General features: G+C 44.3%; 1 protein-coding gene, 1 long non-coding RNA gene and 1 pseudogene across 3 annotated transcripts in view; 1 reads left to right on the top strand and 2 right to left on the bottom strand.

Moving 5' to 3' along the window:
- The window catches only part of LOC134737490 (uncharacterized), a 117,314-nt gene that overhangs the window by 47,087 nt on the left and 43,108 nt on the right, over positions 1-27,119 (top strand). The window lies entirely within an intron of this gene.
- Positions 6,919-8,610, bottom strand: LOC129490618 (large ribosomal subunit protein eL29-like; annotated as a pseudogene).
- Positions 11,173-13,198, bottom strand: NKX2-8 (NK2 homeobox 8). Its single transcript, XM_055291503.1, has 2 exons — positions 12,817-13,198; positions 11,173-12,058 (listed from the first exon to the last, which is right to left on the bottom strand). Exons 1-2 carry the CDS (start codon positions 12,971-12,973, stop codon positions 11,496-11,498), a joined length of 720 nt encoding a protein of 239 aa, XP_055147478.1. The 5' UTR covers positions 12,974-13,198; the 3' UTR covers positions 11,173-11,495.

Genomic DNA, 27,119 nt, shown 5'->3' with positions numbered 1-27,119 from the left:
GGGAGATAGTGAAAGATGGAAGGACCAATGGTTTGGAATCAAAAGCCCTAAAGATGGATACACCACTTCAGCCAACAATCCACATTTAGAAATTTATCCTTAAGAAATATTGATGCAGATGCTCAACACCTATGTTTATTTCAGTGTTTTATATAACAATAAAAATTATATAAAATACAATTATATAAATACTCATCAATTGACAATTGGTTAAAAAATAATTGTGGGCCTAAGACCGGGCACAGTGGCTTATGCTTGTAATCCCAGCACTTTGGGAGGCCAAGGTGGGCAGATCATGAGGTCAGGAGTTTGAGACCAGCCTGACCAACATAGTGAAACCTTGTCTCTACTAAAAATACAAAAATTAGCCAGATATGGTGGCATGCGCCTGTAGTCCTAGCTACTCAGGAGGCTGGGGCAGGAGAATCTCTTGAACCCGGGAGGCGGAGGTTGCAGTGAACCGAGATGGCGCCACTGCACTCCAGCCTGGGCAACAGAGTGAGACTCCTTCTCAAAAAAAAAAATATTGTGGGCCTAAATTAAAAACAAGTTTTGTGTGGTTGTGTGTTTATCTCTGCCAGGTACTATACCAGGCTATGCTGTGGATTTATCTGGAAGCTAGACTGACAAATTTATCTGCTGTTATTTTGAATTACTGTTGTTTGTCCTTGCATTGTTCTGATACCCATATCGTAATATAAGTTGACTGCCTAGAATGATTAAGTAATAAAACAAATGAGAATGCAATTAGGTCCTTGCAGTGGTTTTTATCATCCTACAGATGAGTCATGATAGAATAGTCTCCACAGGAACAGCCCTCAAATTAGGCAGGTAAACACAGTGCCTTTCCTCATTCCTAATGACTGTGTTCTGGAGCCATTTGACCTGCCTGTAAAATTGAGTGATGAACACTCTCCCAAATGTCACCAAGAGCCTGTGGTGTAGATGTTGCTCAAAGTAGTGGGGAAAGACATAGTTCCCGAATTCTTCTGGAGTCTATAGTGTAAAGTATATCATGCATGTAGTATATGCTTTATAGTGTGAAATATCACATTGCTATAGTTCTTCTTCTGGAAGTTTAGAAGATAATTAACATTGCAAGCATGCATAATATTTGGCTATAAATTAAACATTTAAGAAAAATACAAATGTCATAGAGTGTATTATTTTTCAAAATCTTATCTGTAATGCCCCTCCCTGTCATGTTGATCTCAAGTTTGATCATGTGGCTTTGCTTTAGCCAATGAAATGTGAGAAGTGATACACGCCCTTTTCAATCAAAAGCTTTAACAGCCATCTCATGGTTCTGCCATGTTCTCTTTCCTTTCTGCCATAAGACTGAAATGTCCTATATAAGGAATTGCTCCTTCTGTTCAGTTCCTAGAATAAAAACAAAATTGAGCAAGGCTGCAGGGACATGTAACATAAATAAGAAATAAACCTTTGTAGTTAAACCACTGTTGTTTTAGGGTTGTGGGTTTCTACAAAACCTAGTCCAGGCTGACTCTGTAATCAAGTAAACAAATTGAATATTATATTGGATATATGTAAAAGATACGCATTCTATAGAATGGAATAGGGACTACATTTATTCAGTGCCAAGTATCAGATACTATACATGCATTTAATATGGGTATTAACCATATGTGGTAGATGACATTATCTCTAGATGAAGATTGAAGACACTGAGACTAAAAGTAATTGCACACAATCAGTGTGACAGCCAACATGAAATTTTTTACTTCAGAATCAAGGCTTCATTAATACCCAAGTCCATGCTCCATCCACTCTATCACACTGCCTTTGGAGTGAAAGAGTTTTGAATTTAGTTGCAGCTTTAGACCGGATAGACCTACAAGAATTCTTTACTTCTCTTTCAATTCATTAGGGAAAGCTTTATGGACAAAGTAGAAGTTCTGAAATTGAAACCACTTGAAGAAAAGAGTCTGGTGACTTATAGAGAAGAAACTTTTCTAGCAAAATGTATAGTCTAAAAAAGTTCCAGGGCAACAGTGTGATGACTGCATGATGAAAGCACAGTAGACTTCCCTGAGATGACCTGAGGGTTCCAAGGTCATCAGCGTGTAATCAAACCTGGGAATCAAGAGGGTCTTGGTGAGGACCTCCTAGAAACAGGAAGAAGGAAAGTCTTGAGCAAGAGCCATGAGGTTATGAGGAAGTATCAGCTGGATAGGGCAGCCATAGATAGCTATGTTCATAAGGTTAAGGGTCAACAGAATGATTCAGAGAGTTAATTTGATTTTTTTTGGTAGACATTTTGGCTTTTTAAAAAAAATGTGAAATGATGAACTACGTTTTTTTCATTTAAATGACAAATATAGATTGTATATATCCAAGGTATACAATGTGATGATTTCATATGGGTACACTGTGTAATGATTACCACAAATTAATTTGCATACCCATAACCACCCATGCTGTATCTTAGAACTTGTTCATCTTATAACTGAAAGTTTGTGGCCTTTTACTAACGTTTCTCCATAGTCCCCACCTTTGCCCTTCTACTCTGTTTCTATGAGTTTGAGACATTTTTAGATTCCACGTATAAGTGAGGTCATACAGTATTTGTCTTTCTCTGCCTGGAGTATTTTACTTAGCATAATGTTATCCAGTTTCATCCATGTTGTCCCACATGGCAGAATTTCCTTCTTTTGTGGTGAAATAATATTCCATTAAAAATATTACATTTCCTTTATCCATTCATAGGTTGTTGCCGCCTCTTAGCTATTATGAATAATGATGCAATGAACATGAAGGTACAGATGTCAAGATACTGATTTCATTTCCTTTGGATGTATACCCAGCAGTGGGATTGCTGATCATATGGTGGTTCTATTTTTAATTTTTGAGGCACCTTCATACTGTACTTAATGGTCTCAGCAATTCACATTCCCACCAAGAGTGCACTAGGATTCCCTTTTCTTTTCATCCTAGCCTATACTTATTGCTTGACTTTTGCTAACAGCCATCCTAATAGGCATGAGGTGATATCTCATTGTGGTTTTTATTTGAATTTCTCTGATGATCATTGATATTGAGCACCTTTCCATATATCTTTTGGCCATCTGTATGTCCTTTTTTTGAGAAATATCTATTCAGGTTTTTTTTTTCTTTTTCTTTTTCTTTTTTTTTTTTTTTGAGACAGAGTCTCGCTCTGTCACCCAGGCTGGAGTGCAGTGACACGATGTCAGCTTACTGCAAGCTCCACCTCCCAGGTTCATGCCATTCTCCTGCCTCACCCTCCCAAGTAGCTAGGATTACTGGTGCCCGCCACCATGCCTGGCTAATTTTTTTGTATTTTTAGTAAAGACAGGGTTTCAACATGTTGGCCAGGATGGTCTCGATCTCCTGAACTCGTGATCTGCCCGCTTCTACCTCCCAAAGTGCTGGGATTACAGGTGTGAACCACTGTGCCCAGCCATTTTGCCCATTTTATAATTGGGTTTTTTTAAGCTATTAAGATGTGTGAGTTATTTATGTATTTGGGATATTAATCCCTTATCACATACAGAGTGTGCAAATATTTTCTCCCATCCTGTAGGTTGCCTTTGCACTTTGTTGTTTGCTTCCTTTGCTTTGCAAACAATGAGCTATGATCCCATCTTTGCAGAAATTGCTTTCGTGCCCTCTATCAAGTCTGAGTAAGTAAAATCAGAAAATTACTTATCTGCCTGTGGCTTCACAGCATCATTAATTGCTAAGAAGTTAGAGTTCTAGGTCCTCCTTTGTAGCTGCATATCAGTTGACTAAGATATCATATGTTGACAATGGTGGGAGAAAGTTAATGCTTCACAAACTGCAATGATGCCTTTTCAGAAGGATTGAAGGCAACTAAACGTTCGAAATCAGTTTAGAATGAATCATTCACATATGTTCTAAGGCTTACTTGGCACAAGCTTTAGGTAGTGGTGCTGTCAGAAGTCCATGATTTACCAGAGTTGGTGAGGTAGAGTTTCCCTGGAAGCCTTATAGCCCTGCCCAGACTCACATGTCCTGCCAAGTGAGACACAAGCAGCCAGTTCCTTCTGTCTATATCCTTATGACCTTCTCCATAGTCTAGTTTTCACCTTGTTAATGGCAGAAATGGTTGTGGTTTCCAATGCATGATTCTTGGTAGAGGGGAACAATCAGAGGCTGCAGAGAAGGGGAAGCAAGGATAAAGGGGGAATTGTTCTTTCCACCATGTCAATGTGGTCTCAGTAACTTCTCTTTGTGGTTATAGTTTACAATGATGCAAATGAGATTTCCTCCCTTATGTTTTAATAGTTTACCTGGGTCTCCCATTCATTACACTGCTATTCTACTAATGAGAGAGCAAATGTCATTATGAAAACAGATGGATTTAAGAGCATAGCTTATTTACACATTTCTGTGATTTCTATATTATCTTACAAAGAAAATATTCATCCTATATGGGTTTGATAAGTGGGATTATAAATCAGAGTTTTTCTTTCTTATTAAAAGAACCCAACATTTCCAAAATCTGTTTCATACCCACTTATATGTGTAGTATATTCATGCATAGTATATTTATATAATTAAAATGCAATTGTGGAATTAGGTCCTCCCATTGTTGCGCATACCTGTGCTATTTGAATATATATTCACTTTTCTCTTAATCAGCGCCAAGCTCAGTGAGGTGAGGGAGGATTCTTGTAGTGTCTCCTGAACATCAAAATTCTGGCAGATCTATTTTATTTTTAGTCCTGTCTGCTCCCATGCAGCACCAAATTGGTAAATTGAGTAGCCTTATTTAAGATAATACTCCATCCACAAATGAGAAATAAGAAAATCCTCCCTTTTCTCAACATTTTAACTGAGTTAAATATGAAACATTCACTCAGTGAATCAGGAGCACAACTGAACACTTGGTCAGATAGATGACTAAATCTACCAGTGTGATGAGGCAGTAAAAACAGTGCCCCAGGAAAGCAGTTCTTTCTTTACTCACCATACCAGGTTTCTTTGTCTTTTCCTGATGATTTGGGTTTCTTACTCTGCATTTCAATTTTGTTGTAAAAATGCGTTCTTGCCATTGTACTGATGCTTATCTGATTGCCACTGACCCTGACATGTTATGATGAATAGGGGCTGGCTCTAGCTGAGAATTTACCTACCAAGGGATCATTTAAACCAAAGCCGATAACTTCGTTAGGGTTGGAGGAATAGCTACTTAATACACAATCCTTCAGCAAAGCCAGAGGAGTAAGATATAACAGGAGGAAGATATCTCAGGTGAGAGATTCAAGGACTCTTTTCACAATTTTTTTTCTGGACACTTTTGTCTCTAATTTGCAAACAGACTCCATTCCCTTCCTAGTGAATTCTGCCAAATAGCCTTTCCAGTCCCTGGGAAAAGAGAGAGAGAGACAGAGAGAGAGAGAATGCAGTTGGTATTGGGAGTAGAGAAAAGGGACAGTCCAATTCAGAGCTTTTAGCTAGGGTAGAGCATTTGAAAACCTGTTGACTCATAAAGGACCACCCAGTCGGAATACAGGAGGAAATAAAGCATGACCAAAGCCCCCTCAGAGGTTTCTTCCATAACACCCTCATGAGGTACTCATAGAAGCTCTGTGAAACTATAGCAGCTTTTGAAATTACATGATTTCAGTAAAGACATAGAAATTTTTTATTAGTCCATAGGGCAGGTTATTGAAGAGAAATTATCTCTACCTCTAATATGTGATAATGTTACTTTCCTGGGTAAATAATAGAACTCTCCACTGGACATGGTTGGAAAAAATGAGAATCTCTGTGCTTGAGAATTTGAGGGAGATATGGAAAAAATCTGGGGTTGAAGGAGAACTCGACTGTTTAATAGCCTAAGCAATTCTTCCTGGTTTTTCTCTAAAGTCAAGTCACCACTCTATGGCTCAGCATCAAAGGAATACTGTTCAATTCTTTGTTGGACTTACAGACTGAGTAACATGAGTGGTGGGTACAAAGGAGAAAGGGAAATACCATACACCTTTAGTTACGGGGGGGAAAGGGAGGTGGAGGGAAATAAACAGGTACAGAATTGGAATTCTGAAAATAATTAAGATACTATTTGGTAAACCCTTTCCCACAGCATGGCTTGGAAAAATGATGAGTGACGTGAAGGGATACAATTTCTCATGCAAATTTTGAATACTAACTGATGGAATCACAGTCACAGAAATCGCCTTGCCCTGGAGTAGGGACAGTACTTTCTCAGCATTCAGAAAATTCTCTTGACTATTGTTCATGTTTACGTGGACCTGAAGAGCACCAGGGAACTTGTAACCTGCTTAGGCTGGTTAACTGATACACCCAGAACAGATAAACATGTTTAACAAAATATTCAGCCATGCTAAGCCCACAACTATCCTGCCTGGGCATTTTATTCATGAGTCAAAAATGTTTTAAAGGTAGTGAAAAGAGAGAGAGAGAGAGCAAGAGACAAATTAATGGTGTCAACAAGGCAAGAGAATAATAAACGTCTAAATACCACTGTTAGAAGGGAAAGTATAGGTTAACCTGGGCTCAAATAACTTCCTTCTAACCCATCAGGAGCACATTATTTAAGATACTAAAGTGCTAAATTGGTCAGATAAGAGACGTGCTGAGATGTAAGATCCATTGAACAATGAGGAAAGAAAATTGAAGTGAAAATTGCAATCTCCGCCTGCAAGAAACTTAAGTGAGATGAAGTGAAAATGTTTACAATGGAAGAAGAGAGAGAAAATGTGAAGAGGATGATGTTTAATAATAAGGATAAAACTGGAGACCTAGGGAGGAAAACGATGACGGGGAAGAGGGTTAGGAAAGCCAAAGCCATCAAGCTCCACAGGGACCTGGGCCTGGGGTTGGGAAGAGCTTAGGGGAGCTTGTCAGAGTCAGCAGCGACTCTACCAAACACCGAGTGGACAACTGGTGTCAAGGCAGCAGCAGCAGATGTTTTTCTGGAAGAACAATGGTAGAATGATAGTCACAGGAGAATGTTGCAAGCTGCAGACAAGAGCTGTGTTTCATTGACAGCTGGACAAGAATGCTCACAAAGACTTAGCAAAAACACAGAAGCTGTGTCCAAAAACTGGAGGTCTGGTAGATAGAGGGAGAGAGAAAGACAGAGAGACATAGAGATGCTAAAGAACATGTCTTTAGAGATGCATCTGTGAGGAAGGTAACCAGAATTGTCAGCCTGGAGAAATAAAACAAAGAAGGGGAAATAATTCCCACCATGTGGCCAGAGGTGTAAGATGTGGAACTAGACTGCTTGGGTTCAGATCCTCTATGTCACTTACCAGCCGTATGACCCTGGACAAGGCTCTTCTAACCTTTTTGGCCTTCAATTTTCCCACTTGTGTAGTGGGAGTAGTAGAATCTGGTGGAGTTGTGAAAATTGAATGAGTTAATATGAGGTAAAGGTCTTAGAATATTGCCTGATACACAGAAAACATCAGTACATACTAGCAACTACTATGATATGTGGCCAGCCTCCGTGAGTGGCCCTGAGCTGAGCTGTGTAGAGTACTTCTAAGTGTGTTTTCTCATCCTTTCAGACTATTCATAAGAGAGCTTATAAGCGTTGTGAGATATATATATATATATATATACCAGGAAGCTGAGGCAACTCTGGGATTCTTGTCAGCGGGAGGCGTCTCTGGCCCCAGAGTGACTCCGACACTCCGCTGGGCTCCCAGAGCTGCTGGCATTTCAAATACCGAGAAGTCAACCCTGTGGACCACGACAGGGCAGAAGGAGTTTCTCCAGAGATGAGCCTGGGACCCTTTGAAAAGTGGCTGAGGACCTGAAGAGCACCAGGGAACTTGTAACCCCTAGTTAAGCCTGCATTATATATCTATATAATCATTACCTCCAGATTACAATTGTTCTCAAGGGCAGCTTGTAGGGTGACTAAATATGGGTTAAGCTGAGGACAACAGTAACATTCCTTGAGGTTTATAACTGCTTTGGACAAGCCATTTAGCCCCACCCATTGAGCCTCAGTTTCTTTTTTTTTTCCTGCCTCAGTTTTATTTGTACAAATAGCACAGGAGGACCCCAGCCCCATGCAGACGGCAGCCTGGGGGTGGGGGGTCACACCAGTCCTTCTGTCCTCACACTGGCAGACAGAGATATCTATCTGAAGCCTTTGTAGGGGCCTGAGCACCTTTGGGAGCCTGAGCTGGAACTGAAGCGGGAGCTGCAGCCTGGGCCTTGGTTTGATCCTTTGCCTTGGCCTTTGGCTGGCACAGCTTGAGCCCCTTGGCAATGCGGGCATGGGCATGCTTTGCAAGCTTGGGGTGGGCAATGTAGGCAAGTCATTTCAGCTTGCGGGTGACACCCTTTGGGATCTTGGGGTTAACCTCCTTGGGCTTTACGAGGAATTTGATAGCCTGGGCGCATACACTCACAGCCTTGGCATTGTTGGCCTGCATCTTCTTCAGGCCCTTCTTGTTGTGCTTCTTGGCAAAGCACATGTTCCTCAGGAACTTAGGGTCCATCCCCTTAAGAGATTTGTACCTTTGTGATTGGGGTTTCTCGATACCATCTCTGTGCCATTTTTGGGACTGGTTGTGTGTGGTGTGGTTCTTGGACTTGGCCATGTCTGCACCTTAAGCCGCAGCTCCCCAAGCTGCAGTTTCTTATCTATGAAATGGGAGTATTATGTATACAGTGTAAGGTTTCTGTGAGATCAACTGTGAAAGTACCTTTAAAAATGCCTGCAACACAGTAAGTGTTGTGTGTGAATCTGCCTTGTGATGTTGGTGATGGGGGACAGGTTTGAAGTACTTTCATCCAGGATGGGAGATCTTAATTGTTCTCACAGTGGCTGGTAGAGAGGCCTTGGGTTCGGCTTTTGTCAGAAATTGTAAGAATTGATCTTTAGACCACAAAGGAGATGGACATTTAACTTTTCCAGCTTGTGTTGTGAACAGAAAAAGAAAAATCCCCCCAAAATCTGACAGCCTATGTCTCTGAAATGGATTGGTGGTGATGAGAGTGCTAGTTAAACTTTCCCCTAAGTTTTTTCCCTCTTTAAAGGAAGGAACTTATTAGCCTAAATGAAAAGGAGAGAAAGGAAGTGGGCCACAGTTTATACCCTACGGCTACCAGTGCTTCTGTCACAGGAAACTGCTGCCCTCCTCTTGCCCAGCGCACAAGCTGGCTCCTGGGTGGGCATCTTGCTGGGGCTCTGACCACCCCACTGGCAAGCAGCTGAATGTGGCTTCTTGGTTAGACCACTGCTGACCATCTAGGACCAGGATGAATTTGACTAAGGCTGTGCTCTCCCAAAGAGCCTCCTGGAAAGAGGCCCTCTCTACAGTCTAAATCCCTTTGTCCTGCGGGCCTCCTATGTAATAGGCCTTCTCCACTGCACACTCCAAGACCTACTTTCTCTGGAGCTCTAGAAAAAGTTAAGGAATTGGACAGGTAGTGATTTTTCAATTTCTCTCTAAGAATATTCTGGTGGTCTTTGTCACCACCAATAGTAGAAAACAAGCTACCAAACTTTACCCCCCTTCTCGGAGAAAATACCCCTATGCAGGAAGAGCCTGGAAGATCCAAGCACTCAGCCAGATGACCAGAGGCCAGTCCCAACACCAGCCTTCTTCAGAAATCATTACCTCCTTTTCTTTCGCATCTGCTGGGCCAGAGCTAACTGGGAAGCCCCCTGGCAGGTCCCAATATCTGTCTTACAATGTTCAGGCTCCCTCCCCAGCAATCATTTATTAGAAAGGGGTTTTATGATACAAATTTGATAATCTCCCATGCACACTGGCACTGTTCTAATTGAAGTTGTAAGCCCATAAAATTCAAGCCCTTTGTCTTCCTGAAGGCCACAAGGTTTAAAAAGATACTATTGTCCTGCCTAACACCCACTACATTGTCACCAGGGACTGATTAAACAGCGTCCTGAAACCAAACAGTGCAGATTTTGTCTAGGTCCTTTTCAGGCCTGACAATGCCCTTTTCAGTTCCCAAGACAAAAAGAGGTTTAAGGATCGAGATTCTTCTAAGATAACCGCATCCATATGGAAGGCAAGGTGGCCGGCAGCTGAGACCCAAACACCCCACTCCCTTCCCCCTCTCCCCTTCTCTCTTTCTCTCTCCACCCCCCCAAAATCCCAGGTGTAACACTGCCTCAACCACCCTTCATCCTCCCCTTCTTCCTCCTTGGACAAGAAAGCTAGAGCCCCTAACAGGCCCATGCCTCCTCCTTAGAGACCTCATAAAGGCCCTTGGCTCCCTTCCCCGCACCCGATGCCCCAACTGCTCCCCTCTGGCGAATCTCCCAGCAGTGGGTGACTGGGAGCGAGGTCGTCGCTTCTGTGAGAAAGTGACTGCTTGCACAGGTGGCCCTAGCGGGGCAGTTACAAACCCAAGGGGTGCTAGTGTGCACCGGCCGGGGTGAAGTGAGGCCGACCAGCGGTTCCTGCCCCAATCTCGAATTCCCAAGGCTCCCCCAGGCGGCCCTCCCTCAGCTGGGAGCCGCGTCCTGCCGGATCTGCCCGGAGGAAGAGCCCTGTGCCGGTCGTTCCCCCGACTCTTTGATGTCCTCACGTCCCCCTCCCCACCCTGGCCAGGTACTGCGCCATGAGGAGACAGAAAATCACAGCTAACTTAGGCACTTGCAGGCTTAAATAGGGGTTACAAGTTCCCCGGTGCACTTCAGGTCCCCAGGCACTTTTCAAACGGTCCCCGAGCACTTGGCTCCTGCACTCTGTAAACAGCTTGCGGCCAGGCCTGGGCTGCTCCGGTGCAGCGCGCCCCGCACCTGGCCTCGCCGGCTCATCTCCGGAGAAACTTCTGCCCTGTCGTGGTCCACAGGGTTGACTTTTCGGTGTTTGAAATGCCAGCAGCTCTGGGAGCCCAGCGGAGCCTCGGAGTCACTCTGGGGCCAGAGACGCCTCCCGCTGACAAGAATCCCAAAGTTGCCTCAGCTTCCTCCTCTCCTTTTCTTCCCGCGCCCAATCTTGACACCACCACCCCTCCATCCCCCAAGTATCTTCTTAAAGCCGTGTCGGGACTGCAATCCGCCCTTCGATCCAGCTGGGGCCGCGCCTCACTTAGCCAGTCAAGGGGCGAGCGAGCGATGCGAACACCGGTCTGGAGGGCACGGCTCCCGCCTACGTTCCTCGCAGGCGCGCAGGGGACCCAACCCCACACATTTTATTCTCGAACTACGAGGAAAAATACTCTATTTTTTTAAAAAATAACTTGCTTCCCATACAAATCGCTATTTAAAAATATACAAATAAGGCCCAAGCATAAAATCTAACTCTGGGGCTGGCGGTGGAGGGAAGGTGAGGAAGGGGGCTCTGGCACACGTCCCTCGTGTGTGCTTGCGTGACGGCTGGTGAGGGCGCGCCAGGGACCCCGGCGCCCAAGGAGATGGGGCTGCAGGGAGGCGGACGGAGAGCGTTCCAGGCGTTCGGCTCCGGCCCTGCTCCAACCGCAGAGCGCGCTCCAAAGTCCAGGGTAGCCCCAGGTGCCGCCCTGAGGCCTCACCAGTTCCAGGAGACCAGGGCGGGGGCTGCTAAGTGCTGGTAGGCGGGGAAGAGGCCAAGCGCCGAGCCGGGACCGAAGGCAGGGTAGCCCGGCAGAGGACAGGCGGCGGCTGGAGGGGCGCCGCACTTGTCCTGGGCCGCGGCGGTTCCCGCCTCGCCGCCGCCGCCGCCGCCCCACGGCTGCCCATCGCGAACAAGCACCGGCACCACCACGCGGCGCAGCAGGCCGGGCGCGGCGTGCAGCTCGGCGGATGCTGCCAGGTCGGGTGACTCCGCGGCCCCTGGCGCGCGAGCGCGCTTCAGCTTGTAGCGATGATTCTGGAACCAGATCTTGACCTGCGTGGGCGTGAGGCGAAGCAAGCTCGCTAGCTGCTCGCGCTCGGGCGCAGACAGGTACCGCTGCTGCCGGAAGCGCCGCTCCAACTCCAGCGTCTGCGCCTTGGAGAATAGCACCCGCCGCTTCTTCCTTTTCTCGGCGTCCGAGACCGGAGACGCGGGCCTAGCGGACGGCCGCTGAGACGAGTCTGACGGGCTGGTCTCCAGGCTGCTCTCGTCCGAGGCTAGGGACGGCAAAGGAGACACGGGTGGGTGAGACGCCGGACCCTGCGAGGGCCTGCTGCCCTTCTGGCGCTGGCGTGGAGGCACCGGCCGGAGGGCACGCCCACTAGCACGAGACGTTCGGGATGAGGCCATTTCCTGAGTCCACATCTGGACATCCACCTCTCCGAATGCGGTGACCTCATTCATACCACAGCGGTCATCAGCGGGTCGAGATCCTGCCCCGAAGAAACCCACCCCGGGGCCCTCTTAACATGTCCGCACCGGTAGTTGCGCTGGCCGACCAGTTTATCACAAGCTGGGTCACCAGCGCGGGCCTCCCCCAGGTCGACTGCACTGCAGTGTGCCGAGGTTTGCGGAGCCCTGAGTGGGAAGGGGGTGGGGGTAAACTCGCCAACACTGGCCATCCCAGACGGAAGCCTGGAGATCGTGGCCGTGTTTTCAGGCATGGAGAGGGGGCGGGGGGGCCGCAGGCGGCGGCGTGTTTTAAATATTCAATTATTCCGACTCCTAGAAGACGTCAGACACAGAAACCCCAAATCTCGGGGCACTAGTGCCAGGCAGAGAACTGCTCTTAGGATGTGCCGACTGGGACGAATGCGTTAGGGGTTCGAGGACAGGGCTCCCGTTTCCAAGACCGAGGAAATCCAGACCCTGGGCTGGGATTTCGGCTTTCCGGCCCTGCGTGGGCCGGGCCCTTGATTCTGCTGCCCCACGCCTCCTACCTCCCACCCCGCACCGCAGTCCACCACGCACTCACAAGGGTAGTGGCCGCGCTCCGAATCCAGCCAGGCGGCGCAGGGGTCGGACTGGGGGGCGAGTGGTTCTGGCTCCCGCCTCGGCAGGTGTTGCGTGTCCTGCTCGGGTAAATCTAGAAGGCTGCGCACGGTGAAGCTCAGGCGTCCAGAGGTGGCCATGGCCGAGAAGGGGAAGGAGGCGGGGGCAGGGCAGGCTGGGAACGGAGGGGCGGCCGGGACGCCGCTCCTACGGATGGGCGTGGGAGGCGCTCGCCAGGCGCTGGCAGCCGGGATATTAGCGCATTTACAGAGGAATCTCTGTTTATATAAACAGCTCTTCCCACCCGGGCCGCTTTGAAAGCCGAGGTCCGGGTCTCCAGGGTGTTAAGTACCTGAATGAGCACTGGACCACAGCCGGGGCGAGCCCGGAAGGTGCCACCTCCGCCCCCGCCCCGCCCCGCCCCCCGCCCCTAGGCGCCCAGTTACCTCCCAGAGGCTGCAGGAAGCAGCCTTCGGCATTAGCGATTCTGTCTGATTAGCCCAAAATGGGAACAGATAATGGGGATTGTTACCAGTGAATAACATCTTGGGTGGCGAGTGGTGGCCCAGTCCCAGCTTCCTCCTCCTCCTCCTGGGCTGACTTGAGGCCAGGCCCCGCGGGAGCGCGGGGAAGAGTGGGGGCGGCAGGGGTGGGTTTATTGGCACCCAGGAATTTATTCCCTGTTTGCTTTATTCTTCGAGCTTGTTTGCTGGAGTGGTAGTTGCCCGCAATTATCCAGAAAGTGATTTACAAAGCGGCGTTAAACTCTGGTGCGCTCACTTTCTCTTTTTGGTTGGGCCGCTCTAAGATTCAGGATGACAAGTTTCAGGAGGGCGCAGAGATTAGACTGGCCCTGCCAGCATTGGCCCAGGGGTTTCAAAGGCCGCTAGGAGCCTCTGATCACACCATACATCCCCCCAACAGCCTCAGAGGCGCTGGGGAAGGGCTGGGACAACATTCGGAGCTCCACGTCTCCACAGGCCGGCAAAACAGAGGAGGCTTGTAGCCAAGCTACTTAGGTCTACAGTGTCGGTCTCTGGCCCAGCTTCGCCGGGCCGCTGCGGATCGCGGAGCTCGAAGGCCCAGCTCCCCAAATTTGGGCCCAGGCCCCTTCTACAGCCCCCGGGCGGGGGCGCTTCTCAGGGCATCCTATGAGGGCTCTGAGGCCTCCTTGGAGTCGCCAGATGACCTGGTGCCGCCTGTGCGCCTTGGCCCCATGGCCTCAACGTCAGTCTCACTGCCTGGGCTTTGGTCTTTGCCCAGGAGCCTGCCCATGGCCTGAGTTCCCCGCTCGCAGAGTGGCAGACCCTGACAAGGCTGCCCGCCTTGGTCCGGGAATGGACCGATCGGGAGAATTAGGACAGGGCCTACCCGGCAGAGAATATCACCGGCCATGGGTTTCTCTGGGATCTTCTGGTTTCCACAGCTCCACCCTAGAAAATGATCAATGTAGGAGGCGCAGGGAACAGGCCGGCATGGATACATTTTATTGGGCCATGGCCTAGCTCTGGCCGCGCTTCAGTCTACAGCTCAGGAACGCCCTCTCAGAGGCCTCTCCTACCGAAGCTAGTAGTTTGGATATTTAGTTGCTACATTGTAGCGAAGGGCTCTGTACTTGGGTGGCTGCACCAGAAGTCCTGGCTCCTCCCGGACTGAACTCGAACCTGGCTCGTATGCGGCGGCCGAGGCCCCGTGAAGCCCAGCGCACCCTCCCCAGCAGCCTCCCTATCAAGCGTGCCCGAGGTGCCCGGAGCTGCACCGCGCGCTGGGTGGTCGGGCGGAGGCAACCCCAATACAGGCCAACTGCTAGGCCGCGGACAAAGGGGAAATGGAGCTCGACGCCCCGGACCTGTTGGAAGCATTTGTTCCAGTCAAGATTTTGCATTTGTTCAGTCCGGAATAATGCATGATTGACGTCTGCTCACAATGCGCTTTAGCGCGCCGGGATAAATCGGAGCTTGTCCGGTGTTGTCATGGTTTTCAATGGGCTTCAATGGGATTGGGAGCACGATCGACTCTGCTGGCCGTCTTTCCGCGGCCCCGGCAATAGATTTATTAGTTATGTCTTTTTAAATAAGATTAAACTGAAATGACTTGGCTGTCTTCTCTGCAGACGGGGCCGGGGCGGGAGCCTGCAGTGGGCAGGGGACAGCGGAGTCCAGAAACCCGCCGCGCACCGCTCATCAGCTCCCGAGCCCCCAGCGTCTAGAGAGTGGGCAGGTCACAGACTGGCTCCAGGCCTCGCGGACTTATCTCTGACCGGAGCGCGAGGCCTGGCAAACTCTGCCAGCCCACCTCCCTAGTGAGAAGCTGAGGCACTGACAAAGACCGTCCTGGGGAAGCAAGCGTTAAGACTGATTCCCAAATTTGGTCTTGAACTATGAGACTGTGTAAGGTAGAAGGAGCTCTGGCCTGGAAATCGGTTCGCATCCTCGCTCTGCCCCTACCTATCTCTAACCACCTCATTTCTCTAAGCTTCCTTCCTTCCTTTTTTTTTTTTTTTTTATTCATCTGATACAGAAGAGAACAGAATAGATTTGGTAATTTCTAAGGACCCTACCAGTTTTATGATTCCGTATCTCAGGAATTTTTCTAAACCTGTCTTCATTGTAGCATTTACCAGCCGGACATTTAGACTCCCTCCTCCCTCAGGTTCTTGAATTCTTAGCCCCAGCACTGACTCCTTCTCCAGGATGTTCTAGGAGAGGAGGTGTCATCTTTTGAGTTTCCCAAGGATCCTCCACAGGAGTAGAGTGGAGTGGATAACAATTTAGGGAAGAGAACCAAGTCAGGAGAAGCAAAAGATGAGTCTTTCCTTGAGTGACTGACCTCTCTTAGCCTTTTAATCTATTTAACATCCTAAGCCCACGCTGACGTGTAGAAATAAGTAAATGGCGCTCTTCAGCTCTTAAGAGCTCTTCAGCATCAAATATTTGCTTTTACTCTTGGTGTTTGGCTACCAAAGCAGAGATACAGGCCCCATCTAGCGCTTGTGCTCTGGGAAGGACTTTGCTCTGGGATTCGCTCCAAATATTACTTCTAGCTTCACGTTCACTGGCTTCGGAAACAGTGTTCCTGGGCCTTGGTCTGCATTTTAGATGTTCCATGGAAACCCTGTAGCTCCTGGTTCTAGAAAGGGCTGCAGCTTACCTGCTTCATCTTGGATTCCCTCCTCCTCTACCATAAGTGCCTCTGCCATAGGCCAATCTTCCTCTCAGCTCTGCTCCGCAGATTTAGCTGAATTATCTCTGAGAGCTAGAACCGGGGGACTCCAAGAAATTGTTCAATATAAGCTGTGCCTTCCGAAGAAATGCAGGAAAGCCAGAATTAGAGAAGGGTACTTTCTCTATTGCCTTTTCACATCAGATAAATTCACAGACATGGGAGGGGAAAATTATTTTGATATTGGGTCAATAGGAAAAGACAGTCAAGCTAATCTTAAGTTTTTTACACATTGGAGAGATATACGAATTGCCTCCAATTCCCAAGAGATTCTTAGAATCACAAGTAAGCATTTAACTGGACATTATTTCCAGATTTTCATATATTATTTGGTATTCTGGACACTTGAACTTCTTTGCAACTTAACATAGCATGTGAATATTATTATTTAATTAGCTAAGTATTTGTGTTCTTGTAATTGGATGTAGTATATCTCAATTCCAGTAAGAGTTTTTAATCTTTAGGCACCTGTAATATATGAGTATATTTAAGCTGTCCACAATGATCATCCTTTCAGAAGTATTATCCAGAGATGATTATCACTGCCACGTGCTTAAGATTTTAAGACTAGAAAATTCTGAAATAAAACTAAAGCATCTTGATTTTGAAAAAATGATTGTGTCTATATCTTGCATTCCGTTTTTAAATCCTTCCATTTTGGTTAAGTGTTTCACAAAATCCTGCAAATCTATACAGTACTGAAGAGAGGCAACACTGCAAATTCCCCTTGATAGATGGAGGGCCCTCAACTGCCAGGACATTTTTCTTTGCCTCATAGCAACTGCTCCCCCCTCTTTATCACTATTCTGGTTAAAATAGCAATAGGAAAATAAAAATGGGGTTCTGACACTTCCAAGAAGAAGTGGATGATCTTGATTGGTCATAGGATGTAAGGAAAAGGCATCATTTAAAATCAGATCTCTTTGCCTTTCTTTCTAAAAACAAGTAAACATTTCCCTTCTAATGGCTAATAATCAATTGCTTGACAGTAGTCCAGGCTTGGCTGTGATTCTTTCTTAGTTATATCGATAATATATACATACAGGACAAGGAACAAACAGCAATTATTTTCAGGCTGGGAATTTAGTCCATTTTTGAAATGGCTTCAGATTTTATTGTTTAATGCCAAATGACAAGATTTGAATGATCCTACCTTCGGTCTCTTAAACTAATGACTTTATGTTGACTTTGTTATTGTTCTTCATCTCTAGAGGGAAAGTTTTTCTTTCCTAATATGTTTATCTAGTTGTTTAAGTATGTACATGAAAAAATATATAGAAGGTAAAATGGTTCAATTAATTGAAAAATAAACTTATTTTATTAAATATCCATACTTACCATTTGCTAAAAAGCCAGCAAATAACTTTTTAAATTTTAGTTTATTAAATATTCTAGTCTTCCTTATGCCTTACAATGGTATAATAAGGATAGCTGTTTTGGCATGATATGTAAGTTAGCAGAATAAAAATAGTAACACACCTTGGATGAGGGGTGTCAGATTTTATTTGTCCAGAGCTGAACCTCTTATTTTTGTCTAAGCTTTTTTTTAAAGTACCGTGTTATACGCCTTTGCTCAACTGATATAGATGTAGTTTCTATAACACAGAATTCTTACTGATGTTTACATAATAAAGTTCCAGGCCCTAAGTCATATTTAATGCTACATGCAGACACTGACAGGGTAGACTGACCCCAGGAACATATTCGATGATCTCAGCCCCAGTATCTCACATAGGCCTACCCATAGTGCGTGCTTATAACTAACCATCAACACTTCAGTTCAAGCCAGTTATTATTTTTTAAATTGCCCAAGCATTATAATGGGGTCTTTTAAAATATACCTTTACTTTGTTCTTAGATCATCTCTGGAATTCTAAAAGGATCCCATTATTAAAGTGAGTTATTATTTCTGTCTTACTCGACAGAAATTTAAACAAAACACTAAACCAATCATTCTGGAGAAGTATTTGTTAATATTCCGTGAAGACAGGGATCCCAGTCTTTCAAAGGGCCAAAGAATCAGATGTTCAATTCTCTTATCGATGTCGACGACAGTAGTAATAAAAATATCACTTCATATTTTACACATTTGAGAATGTTTACAATGTATATTCACACTTAGTCTCAGTCACAAGAGATTATCTGGAAGATGGAAAACTTAAAGAGAGACTTAAAGGCGAGATAGACTGAGATATCCCCAGAACTGAAGAAATCAGTGGGGAGGATGAAGAGGACCTAGATAAGAGAAAGAGTCCATTGTAATAGAAGGTATTAGAAAAGAATGAGTAAAAAGTGAAAGAGAAAGACAGCATGTGCTAGCTTAGAAGCTACAGGTTCAATTTGATCTCATCAACTCAAAGAGGATAAGCATGGATGGAAAAGTTCCAGTTGAGACTGGCTTTTATATTCTTTCCCAAAGTCTTTATAGTTCTAAAACTTACGACAATAGGTAAGCTTTAGTTTTTAAAACACTTCAAATTTTTCTAGATCCTATCTAGTTTACTCTTAATTTTCCTTTGGAAAAATCTTTTCCCCTCCTCCAAGAGGTGGCACAAATACACAACAGGAGCAAGAAATGACTACTTGCAGGAGTTTCCCCACAAAAAAAGTAAAAGAATTATATATGTTTACTGCAGCCTCTGGAAATCCCTTAACTAGCAAAGGTGGCTGTCTTTGTATTCTGGATTAAATGGGTATTTGCACTGAAGTCACATACCACACAAAGGAAACAAAACAAAATAAAAATGTCCTCCGTGTTCTGTTTTTCAATCATTTGTGTGAAGGAGGTTCCTGGCCTTTATCACTGTCAGTGAAAAGTTCTTCATTGGCAGGAGACATTCCACTCACCCTGCTTCTTGTGCACAGGGAGCTTACCATGGAAACTACTTCTGGAGCCATCAGACAAATATATAAACGACAAAGTTTCACGCTGGGCATTTTAGGTTTAGCGAAAGGGTACGAAGAAGGGCGTTTAGAATTTCTTGAGAAATTTATTGTTCTATTTGTCTTGCTCTGAATCTTAAAACCCATAAATTGAACTTGTTCAAGTTAGGAAACAACTAAGAAATGACTTTATCTAAGGAAATTCTTTCTGGCACAAAAATATATATGCCATGTTTAACAGAACTTAAGTATAGTAAAACTGTGCTTTAGGTAGATTATTTTAAAATGATAGCTTCAGTATCCCCAAGATAAGAAATTCATCCTTAATATATGTTTGTATTTTTTAATCGGGTATGGCCTTTAATTAAGTGAGACAAACAAAAAAAGGCCCCATAATTGTTTCTATGCTGACCACATTTCTTTTGTCAACAAGCTCCATCCTAAAGTGTCCTTGGCTTATTCTTAAAATGTAACATTTTGCTTTGTAACGCAAACCTGAGGAAACAAGACAGCACCTCAGAAAACTTTCATTGTATTTTTTTGGATTCCATGTTTTGTCAAGCTCTCATTTAATTTAAAACCAACCCCAGGTTACTTCCCCACGGTTTCCAGCTGGTGTATTTCCAGCTTTCCTCTGTCCATGGTCCACATGAACTCACTGTGAAGACCATCTGTGCTTGACACATCCACCCGTAAGCAGCGTGTTTCCAGTGCTCATTTTCATTAGCAGCTCCTCACGTCAAGTCAGTTTACATAAACTCGACTGATGTATTCCTGGATGGCTGTGCCATCAGGATGTGCACATTTTTATACATAATGAAAACTCAGTTTTTTTTTCTTGGGCACTGGGAGTAAGGATATGTTCGGTCAGTTTGTAGTATGAGAAAGATATAGATGGTCACAGATTCTATTGTAGTTGCTTCTTTAGGTTTGGCTACTTTAAAACCAAAACAAAACCTTCCTTTTTAAAAATGTTCTTACATGAAAGGACTGGGCTATAAGGCCGATTTAGAGGGGGAAAATCAAAAGTATAAATATGTACCTAAAGTTAGACATTCTATTTCTTATGTATTATTAAAATGATTTTATAATGATGAATTTTGTGAAAGCTCAGATGCCAGAATGCAGGGGTTATCCAAGATCATTAGCAGGTCATCCCTGGTGAATTTAGCCTTCTGGTTTTTTCTGTAATAAAATTAAAATAAAAACTACTCGAGTTCCATGAATTATTTTAGTCATCTCTTTTATAGAACCATTAGGAAAAGTACATGAATATCTCCTTTTATGAATTACACTGTTTTTCTGTTATTGAAATTTTCAATTATTCAAATCCTAGGGAAGTCGGAGTGAGATTCTGATTCTCCCAGCAGCTGATTGATCACAAAAGCATCCCTAAGGGGTAGCATGGGGGTGGGGATGAAGGGAGAAACCTACAAGTGTCTCTAACTGAATCTGAGGTAGTTTGCACTGAAGGGAGGTGGGTGGGACAGGGTGAAGGGAAGGAGGAAGGGAGGAGAAAGTGAGAGAGTGAGTGCTTGTCTCAGCTTAGGGATCCCCCATCTCCAGCCAGCCAGGGCTTTTACCAGCTGGAGGATGGTAAAGGGAAGGCGAGTGGCAAGGAGTCAGTTTTATCACCTCTGGAGTACCACACCACCAAGTGTAGAGGAGAAAGGGCTTGCTGGTTTGTTCAGATGCCAATTAAGGGACCTGAAGGCCTGTACATTTTAAAAGTCCATGTAGGGAACAAAGTCTGATATGTAGGGATCCTGTTGTGATTTGTTTTTTTGTTTGGTTGTGTGTGTGTGTGTGTGTGTGTGTATATTTTTTGCCAGCATCTCAGTGACTAGCAGTGTGGCTTTATCTGGTTTAAGTTGTATTTGTTTCTAAACAGCTTCGTCTGTTACAATGCTAATTGGGCAGCACAGAAACACTTTGCAAGTTGAATTTTTTTAAAAGTTAACTTACCCCAGCAATGAACACAGATTGAAAATCAGTTAAAAGCCAGTGAAAACAAACGTGTCTTAAATCGAGGATGGAACAAAGGGAAGGTGGGGGCACATCCCTTAATGTCAATAGGCAGAAAGCTGCACGTGCACAATGGGCATTGGAACGACCACCCAAGGTGATTCGTGTCAGCTCTGGAGACCAACAGAGACCTGGAGCCTGGGGGCCAGGCCAGCTGCCCAGAGTTCTGCTCAGGAGGGAGCCGAGGTGGTGGGGAATGGTCATATTCTTGTTCCAAGCTACACTGTATCCACAGCCAATTTTCTTCTTCCAAGTATGACCAAAATGTCAGGAGGTCTGCACTCTGGCTGCTGTGGCCAGCGATCACACTCTTGGTGGATCTGGAAGGCTGTTCGTGGGAGTGACTAATCACTAACTAGAGTCATGGAATTATGCAAAATGTACAACCCCCTCCACCCCCCACCACAAGACTGCCCACACACCTCGCTTTATTGTCAGTAGCATGCAGGTCTCTCAAGGGGCAGAATTTTGAGAAAATTATAATCCACCAATATATGGTAAGTAATTCAGGAGCACCAGGCACTAAGCTAGTAGTGAGGCTGATCTAGTCAAGTATAGTTAATAGTCCATAACAAGCAACCTGATTTTTCTTTCCAACATGCACCAGATTTGGGGATCAAATAGAACCAGATCTGGGTTTGTCATCTGGCTCTCCCAATAGTATCTAAATGACCTTGATCAAGTTTTGTAATTTCTTTGAGCCACGGTTTCCTCATGTATAAATGGAGATAAGAATTCATACAGGGATTATGAGGATTAATGAGATATTTGTTTTGGTTGCTTGGCATAGTGCTTGCCCACAGTTAGTAGCACTGAAGTGTGGCAATTGTTGTTGTAATAATAATGTATCTTGGGAGAAGTGAGATGCTTATGGAGAAGCTGAGTTTTACCCCCATATAACCAACTTGGAGCTGTCCTATTCTAACTTTAGGATTATCAGTGACAGAGCTGTAGAGAACTTTATCTAGTTCAACCCCTTCCTTTCACAGAAGAAACGGAGTCACAGAGGGAGGTTGGGTGACTTGCCCAGCATCTCACAGAGCCTGGCTTGGAGCCCAGATTTTCCTAATCTAGGGTTCTTTTTACTTCAGCATACCCTGCATCATGAGTCCTCGAATAGCCTTTCTTCTCCTAACAGAGTAAGGGGAAAGCTGCCTATAGAAAAGGTGTCTTTAAACTCGGCAGCATTACTCAGACACTCCAGTTTCAGATTTTGGCCTCAGGCCTACTTTGCTCTCCTGGCTCTCAAATCTCTGCTGGCAATGCAAAGGCTCTCATCTCACTTTAATGGAAGGATAGAGGCTCCCAAGCCCTAATGTTTTCATTTCTGGGTGGCTCTGTTGCTGCTTCAGGTTTTTTTCCCCTGGAGTCTCTGTGCTTCAGGATTCATTCTTTCTAGCCTGTGAGTTCCTGAAGTAGCATTTGAATCCTCTCAATTCAGCCAGAGTATCTTGTAGTAAAAGTTCTCTCTCTTTAGCACATGTAAAACACCACATAAGAACAGAATCAGACGAATTGGAAACAGATGCACTTGCCTGGAAAGGACCAGAAACAGGCAAATGTTGACTGCTTTAGAAAAGCAAAGGAAAATGCTTTGAGTTGTTGTTGTTTTTTTTTTTTAAGGTATAATTCTTCCCCTACTGAGAAAAATAGAGAAAAGGGAAAAGAGAATGGCAAATTAAAGGAAAGCTGTATCACATCAGGGCCCTGGATTTACCTGGAAGACAATGTGAATGTGGTGGGTGGGGGACAGGCTCCTGCATCCCTCATCTCTGCCAGCCGTACAGTGGCTAGAGAGTCCCCATTCTGCAGGGAGAAGCCAGCTGGCTCCCAGTCTGTCCTCAAAATCAAGGTCATATTATTTTGTTTTCCAAGCTCCTTTAGCTCTTACAGTCAAAATCATCTGATTTTCCTCTTAATTTCCTTCTGAGCATTTCAAATGTGCTAATTCCATCTTCCTAATTAGACTGTAAGCCTCTCCAGGATAGGCACTGTGTGCTCTGTATTTCTTCTGTATTCTTGAAAGAAAAACTTGATTTTGGGGGGGTTAACACAGAATACATTGCTAAATATGTGACAAATGGGCTTTTTGAGTGTAAAAACGCCTCATTAGAAGGGACATGTTTCTTCTTTGCCATAGTGCATCTAATCAGATAAAGATATGGACCGGGATTAACTTCCCACCCGAGCGAAGTGGTTTTAAAGCATTTCCTGCCAGAGGTATTGTGGAATGCCATGAGCAAGGGGTATGTTGAAAGAGGTCACCCTTTATTTGAAAGAAATGGTAGTCTTTCTGGTCTCAGAGCGAGTTAAAAGGGATTTTGCTGTTTATACTCCAAAGTTCTTTTCCCTTGATCTGTATAAGACACAATAGATGATAACAGCTGATTGAGAATAGTTAGTCTAGTGTATAAATATGTAAACATGCGTAAGTATGTATTTAGACAATTTAAAAGTGTGTCTCATTTACCCAATTATAAACAGCTGTCTGAGAGCAATTACGATTTATCATGTAAATGCTTATTTGCATAATTCAAAATATGAATATTATTTGCTTGATAAAGACTGTAAATAAAAGGCAACCCGAACTTTCTCATGCTTAGAGTTTTATGCTAAGTTTTTGCCATACAGAGAAAAAGAGCATTTTGTTGAAAGCAGTATTTAATTTTGATAGTTCTAGCAGGTCCAAATAATCACTAATTTAATAAGAAAAGAGCAAGACTTTGAAAGGTGGTTGGCTGAGAAATAATAAAAGAGGTCATACTACTCCGCTGCTTTTACTCCTGAAAATTTTCTGTGTAAAGTAATGCTGCTGACGAATTGTTTTACAACTGTTTTCACTGAATGCGAATGTTTAATGGTGAATTCTTTTGCATATTTTATTTACTACAATTTGATAATACACATGATTCTTCAATAATATATCATTATTTTTAATTGTATAATTACCAAGTGAGTATGCTTCCGAGTGTACTAAGGAACAACCCTCCTTAATATATAACTATTCTACGTTTATGAAAGCAAGTTATAAAATGTGGACATCAAAACTTCCATTCAGGTATTACCTGATATATTAATTTTCCAAGGGCTGTCAACCAATTACCAGAAACTTAGTAGCTTAAAACAACAAAAATGTATTCTCTTACAGTTCTGGAGGCTAAAATTCTGAAATCAAGATGTTGGCAGGGCCCTGTACCCTCCAAGGGCTCTAGAGAAGAATCTTGTCCTGCTGCTTTGTAGTTTCTAGTGGTTGCTGGCAATGCTTGGTATTCTCAGCATGAAGCTGCCTCATTCCATTCTCTGCCTCCATTGTCACGTGGTCTTCCTCTGTTTGTGTTTGTGTCTCTGTATGGCCTCTCCTTGGATTTAGGGCCCACCCTAATCCAGTATGACATCATCCAAACTAATTACGTCTTCAAAGAACCTATTTTCAAATAAGGTCAACATTCACAGGTACTGGAGGTTAGTACTTGAAAGCTTTTTTGGTGGTTTTAGCAGGGGAGTGCAGCTAGTCATAAACCCTTGACCGAAGACAGGCCCTCCTCTATTGGGTGTGGTCCTCCTCCTCCACCGAGTGCACAGCTTCGGGAGGGACACACATGCAACAGTGAGGGAGGAAAGGGACACCCGCCTAGCCAGCCAGATCAGCCGAATCCACCCTAGCGATCAATGGGGTGACAGCTGTCACAGCCAGATTGCCCTCATATCCGGTTAGTACTTGAATATATATTCTGGGGGGACACAGTTCATCCCACTACACCCAGTGAGGACTAATATGCAAAGTACGGTTCCTAACTACTAAAGGATTCTGAAATATTATCTGAATTGCCCTTCCCCTAAGAGTAATTTGTAATTTGCATGGTTTTTATATTATAGACAGAATATCATATGACATAATTTTAAAAATTGAGAATTCCTTTGTAATAAAGGTATATATAATATTATTGTATGGTATATTCAAGAAATATTTATTCAATTTCCATTATAGGAAAACAATGTGAAGGGGACTCTCTCTTAACCAGACTATCCATTTAACCAGAGCACCTCATTCTTCCATTATTTTTGACAGCCAAAAGTTCATGATCTTTCCTTGATATTAGTGCTTTTCTTCAAGGATCTGTTGCTATTTTTGGTATACTAATTGTGGACAAGTCTTCCCAAGTGGATTCAATCTCTCTGCAGCTCTTCCTCGAGGTTAGGGGTCAATTGCTGACTCCTTTATACATTTTTTTTTTCATGTTTTCAGAAAAGAAACTACTGTATGTTACCATGGTAAACATTTTATAAAAGGTAGCTCATTCAGACCTCATAACCTTGGGAGTTATGTTTTATGATAGTCCCATTTTATGGGTGAAAATACTGATACCCTGAAAGGGTCCAAAATCAGACAGCCATTAAGTGGTAGACACAGGATGTGAATCCACATGTGCCTGTTGCTAAAGCCCCTGTCTTTGGAAGAAGGTACAGTGTGCCCGGCTGCATGCTGTTACTTCCTGGGCTCTCATACTCCCTGACCTGTCCAGGAGTTTTCCGTGCCGCTTCAGCTCTGCTGATTTTGCCGTGTTTCTACACCTCTACTGAGTGACTTCTGGTTCCTAGGAAGCATTGCCCACGTGACTGGGTTAAGAAATTGGAAACCTGCATCGATTAGGAGAGAGCAGAATGTATCATCTCTTAAAAGACCTTTATCAATGGGATATTGTGAAAAATCAAAGCAGGGTACCACAGTAGTTCAGATGTGAAAAAACAAGCCCTAGAGTCTGAGCAGAGGCATAGGAGTTGGTTTTAGAGTTTGGTGAGCAAGATCAGAAATCTGAATGAGTTAATCAGGACTAAGATGCAGTGGCAGTTTAAGGGCCTATCCCACACCAGGAGGTGGCTGATTATACTGATTAAGCAGGAAAGAAGTACTGAAAATCTCATGCCTAAATTTGCAGCTATCATGGCCCAAAAGTATTGCATCCTTTCTCGGCTTATTTGGGTAAGGTTTTGCTTCTCTGCCTTTATCATGCGACTTCTCTGCTTCTCACTAGTTTTCTGAAAGCAGTTGAATGGTTGTCTTATGTATGTGTCCTGTCAGCCCAACTAGACAGCAAGCTCATTGAGGAGGGTCTTTCTCTTACTATATTTTGTGTTACCGAAGGTGCTCATGCAGCTCTTCATTCAATCCCCAGTCCTTGACACTCAGAGAGGGCTACATCTGATGAACACAAATGAATGGGAAATTTGTAATTGACAAGCTGGGTGAGTAATTTTTTCCAAGTTGAAAATTTTGCTTTGCTATGAAAAGACATGCTTTGTTCACACCCAACATCTTGTCACTCAATAAAAGATCTCACAGCCTTTATAATTTATGTGAGGCTCAAATGCCAGATGACTGGTTCATGGCCAATTCCATTGTTATGAGATATACGCAGAATTGGTATTTAGTGCTGTTTAGTTGAGATTCCTGCTTCTTTGTCAGGATCTTTTTTTCTTTTCTCTTTTTTTAGTTCTAGCCATTGACAATCGAATCTGATGTGGAACTCAGACTTCTGTGACTCTAAAATCATATATTCTAAAACCCAGGCTGAAAACAAACGCACTTCAATGCTTTGTTTTCTAAGTGTCCTTTCCTTTTCCAATAAGAAAAAAAGATGAATTAGCATTTTATGGTGTCTATTAGTGGGGGACCAGTCAGGTCATAAAAGTGCACCAGGCGGAGGAATTTCCACACTGGTGTAACAATGAACTTCCCCTGGGTCCTAAACTGTCCCAAGTGAAACGAGAATCAAGAAACTCCTGCTTGAATCACCATCCTGGCTCAACAGTGTCTAAAGGTTATGACCTTTACCAGAAAACCAGGTAGAGCAGGTCCTGCCCCTCTCTTGTCACCTGTCAATTCTGGAGTTACAGTAAAGGCTAGCTTATAGGGACCTATCTCCTCGTGTTACATTTAGCTGAGCTTCAGCTGCATGTACCACTTTCCCTCAATTATTTATTTCCTTTCTGGTTCTCACAGCAAGCCTATGGGAGAGGTTTATTTTGATAGCTCACTTATAGATAAATCGAAGTTTTGGTTGCCAAATATGGCATTCCAATTTAAGGAGAATCAGTCATTTACCCACTGAGGGCTGCTAATTTATTATTACTAGCTTATTCACCTATTTGTTGAAT

This window comes from Symphalangus syndactylus, chromosome 9, assembly GCF_028878055.3.
Source record: "Symphalangus syndactylus isolate Jambi chromosome 9, NHGRI_mSymSyn1-v2.1_pri, whole genome shotgun sequence".
Classification (NCBI taxonomy): Eukaryota; Metazoa; Chordata; class Mammalia; order Primates; family Hylobatidae; genus Symphalangus; species Symphalangus syndactylus.
The sequence above is the reverse complement of the archived record's forward strand: the minus strand, read 5'-3'. Positions and strand labels throughout refer to the sequence as shown.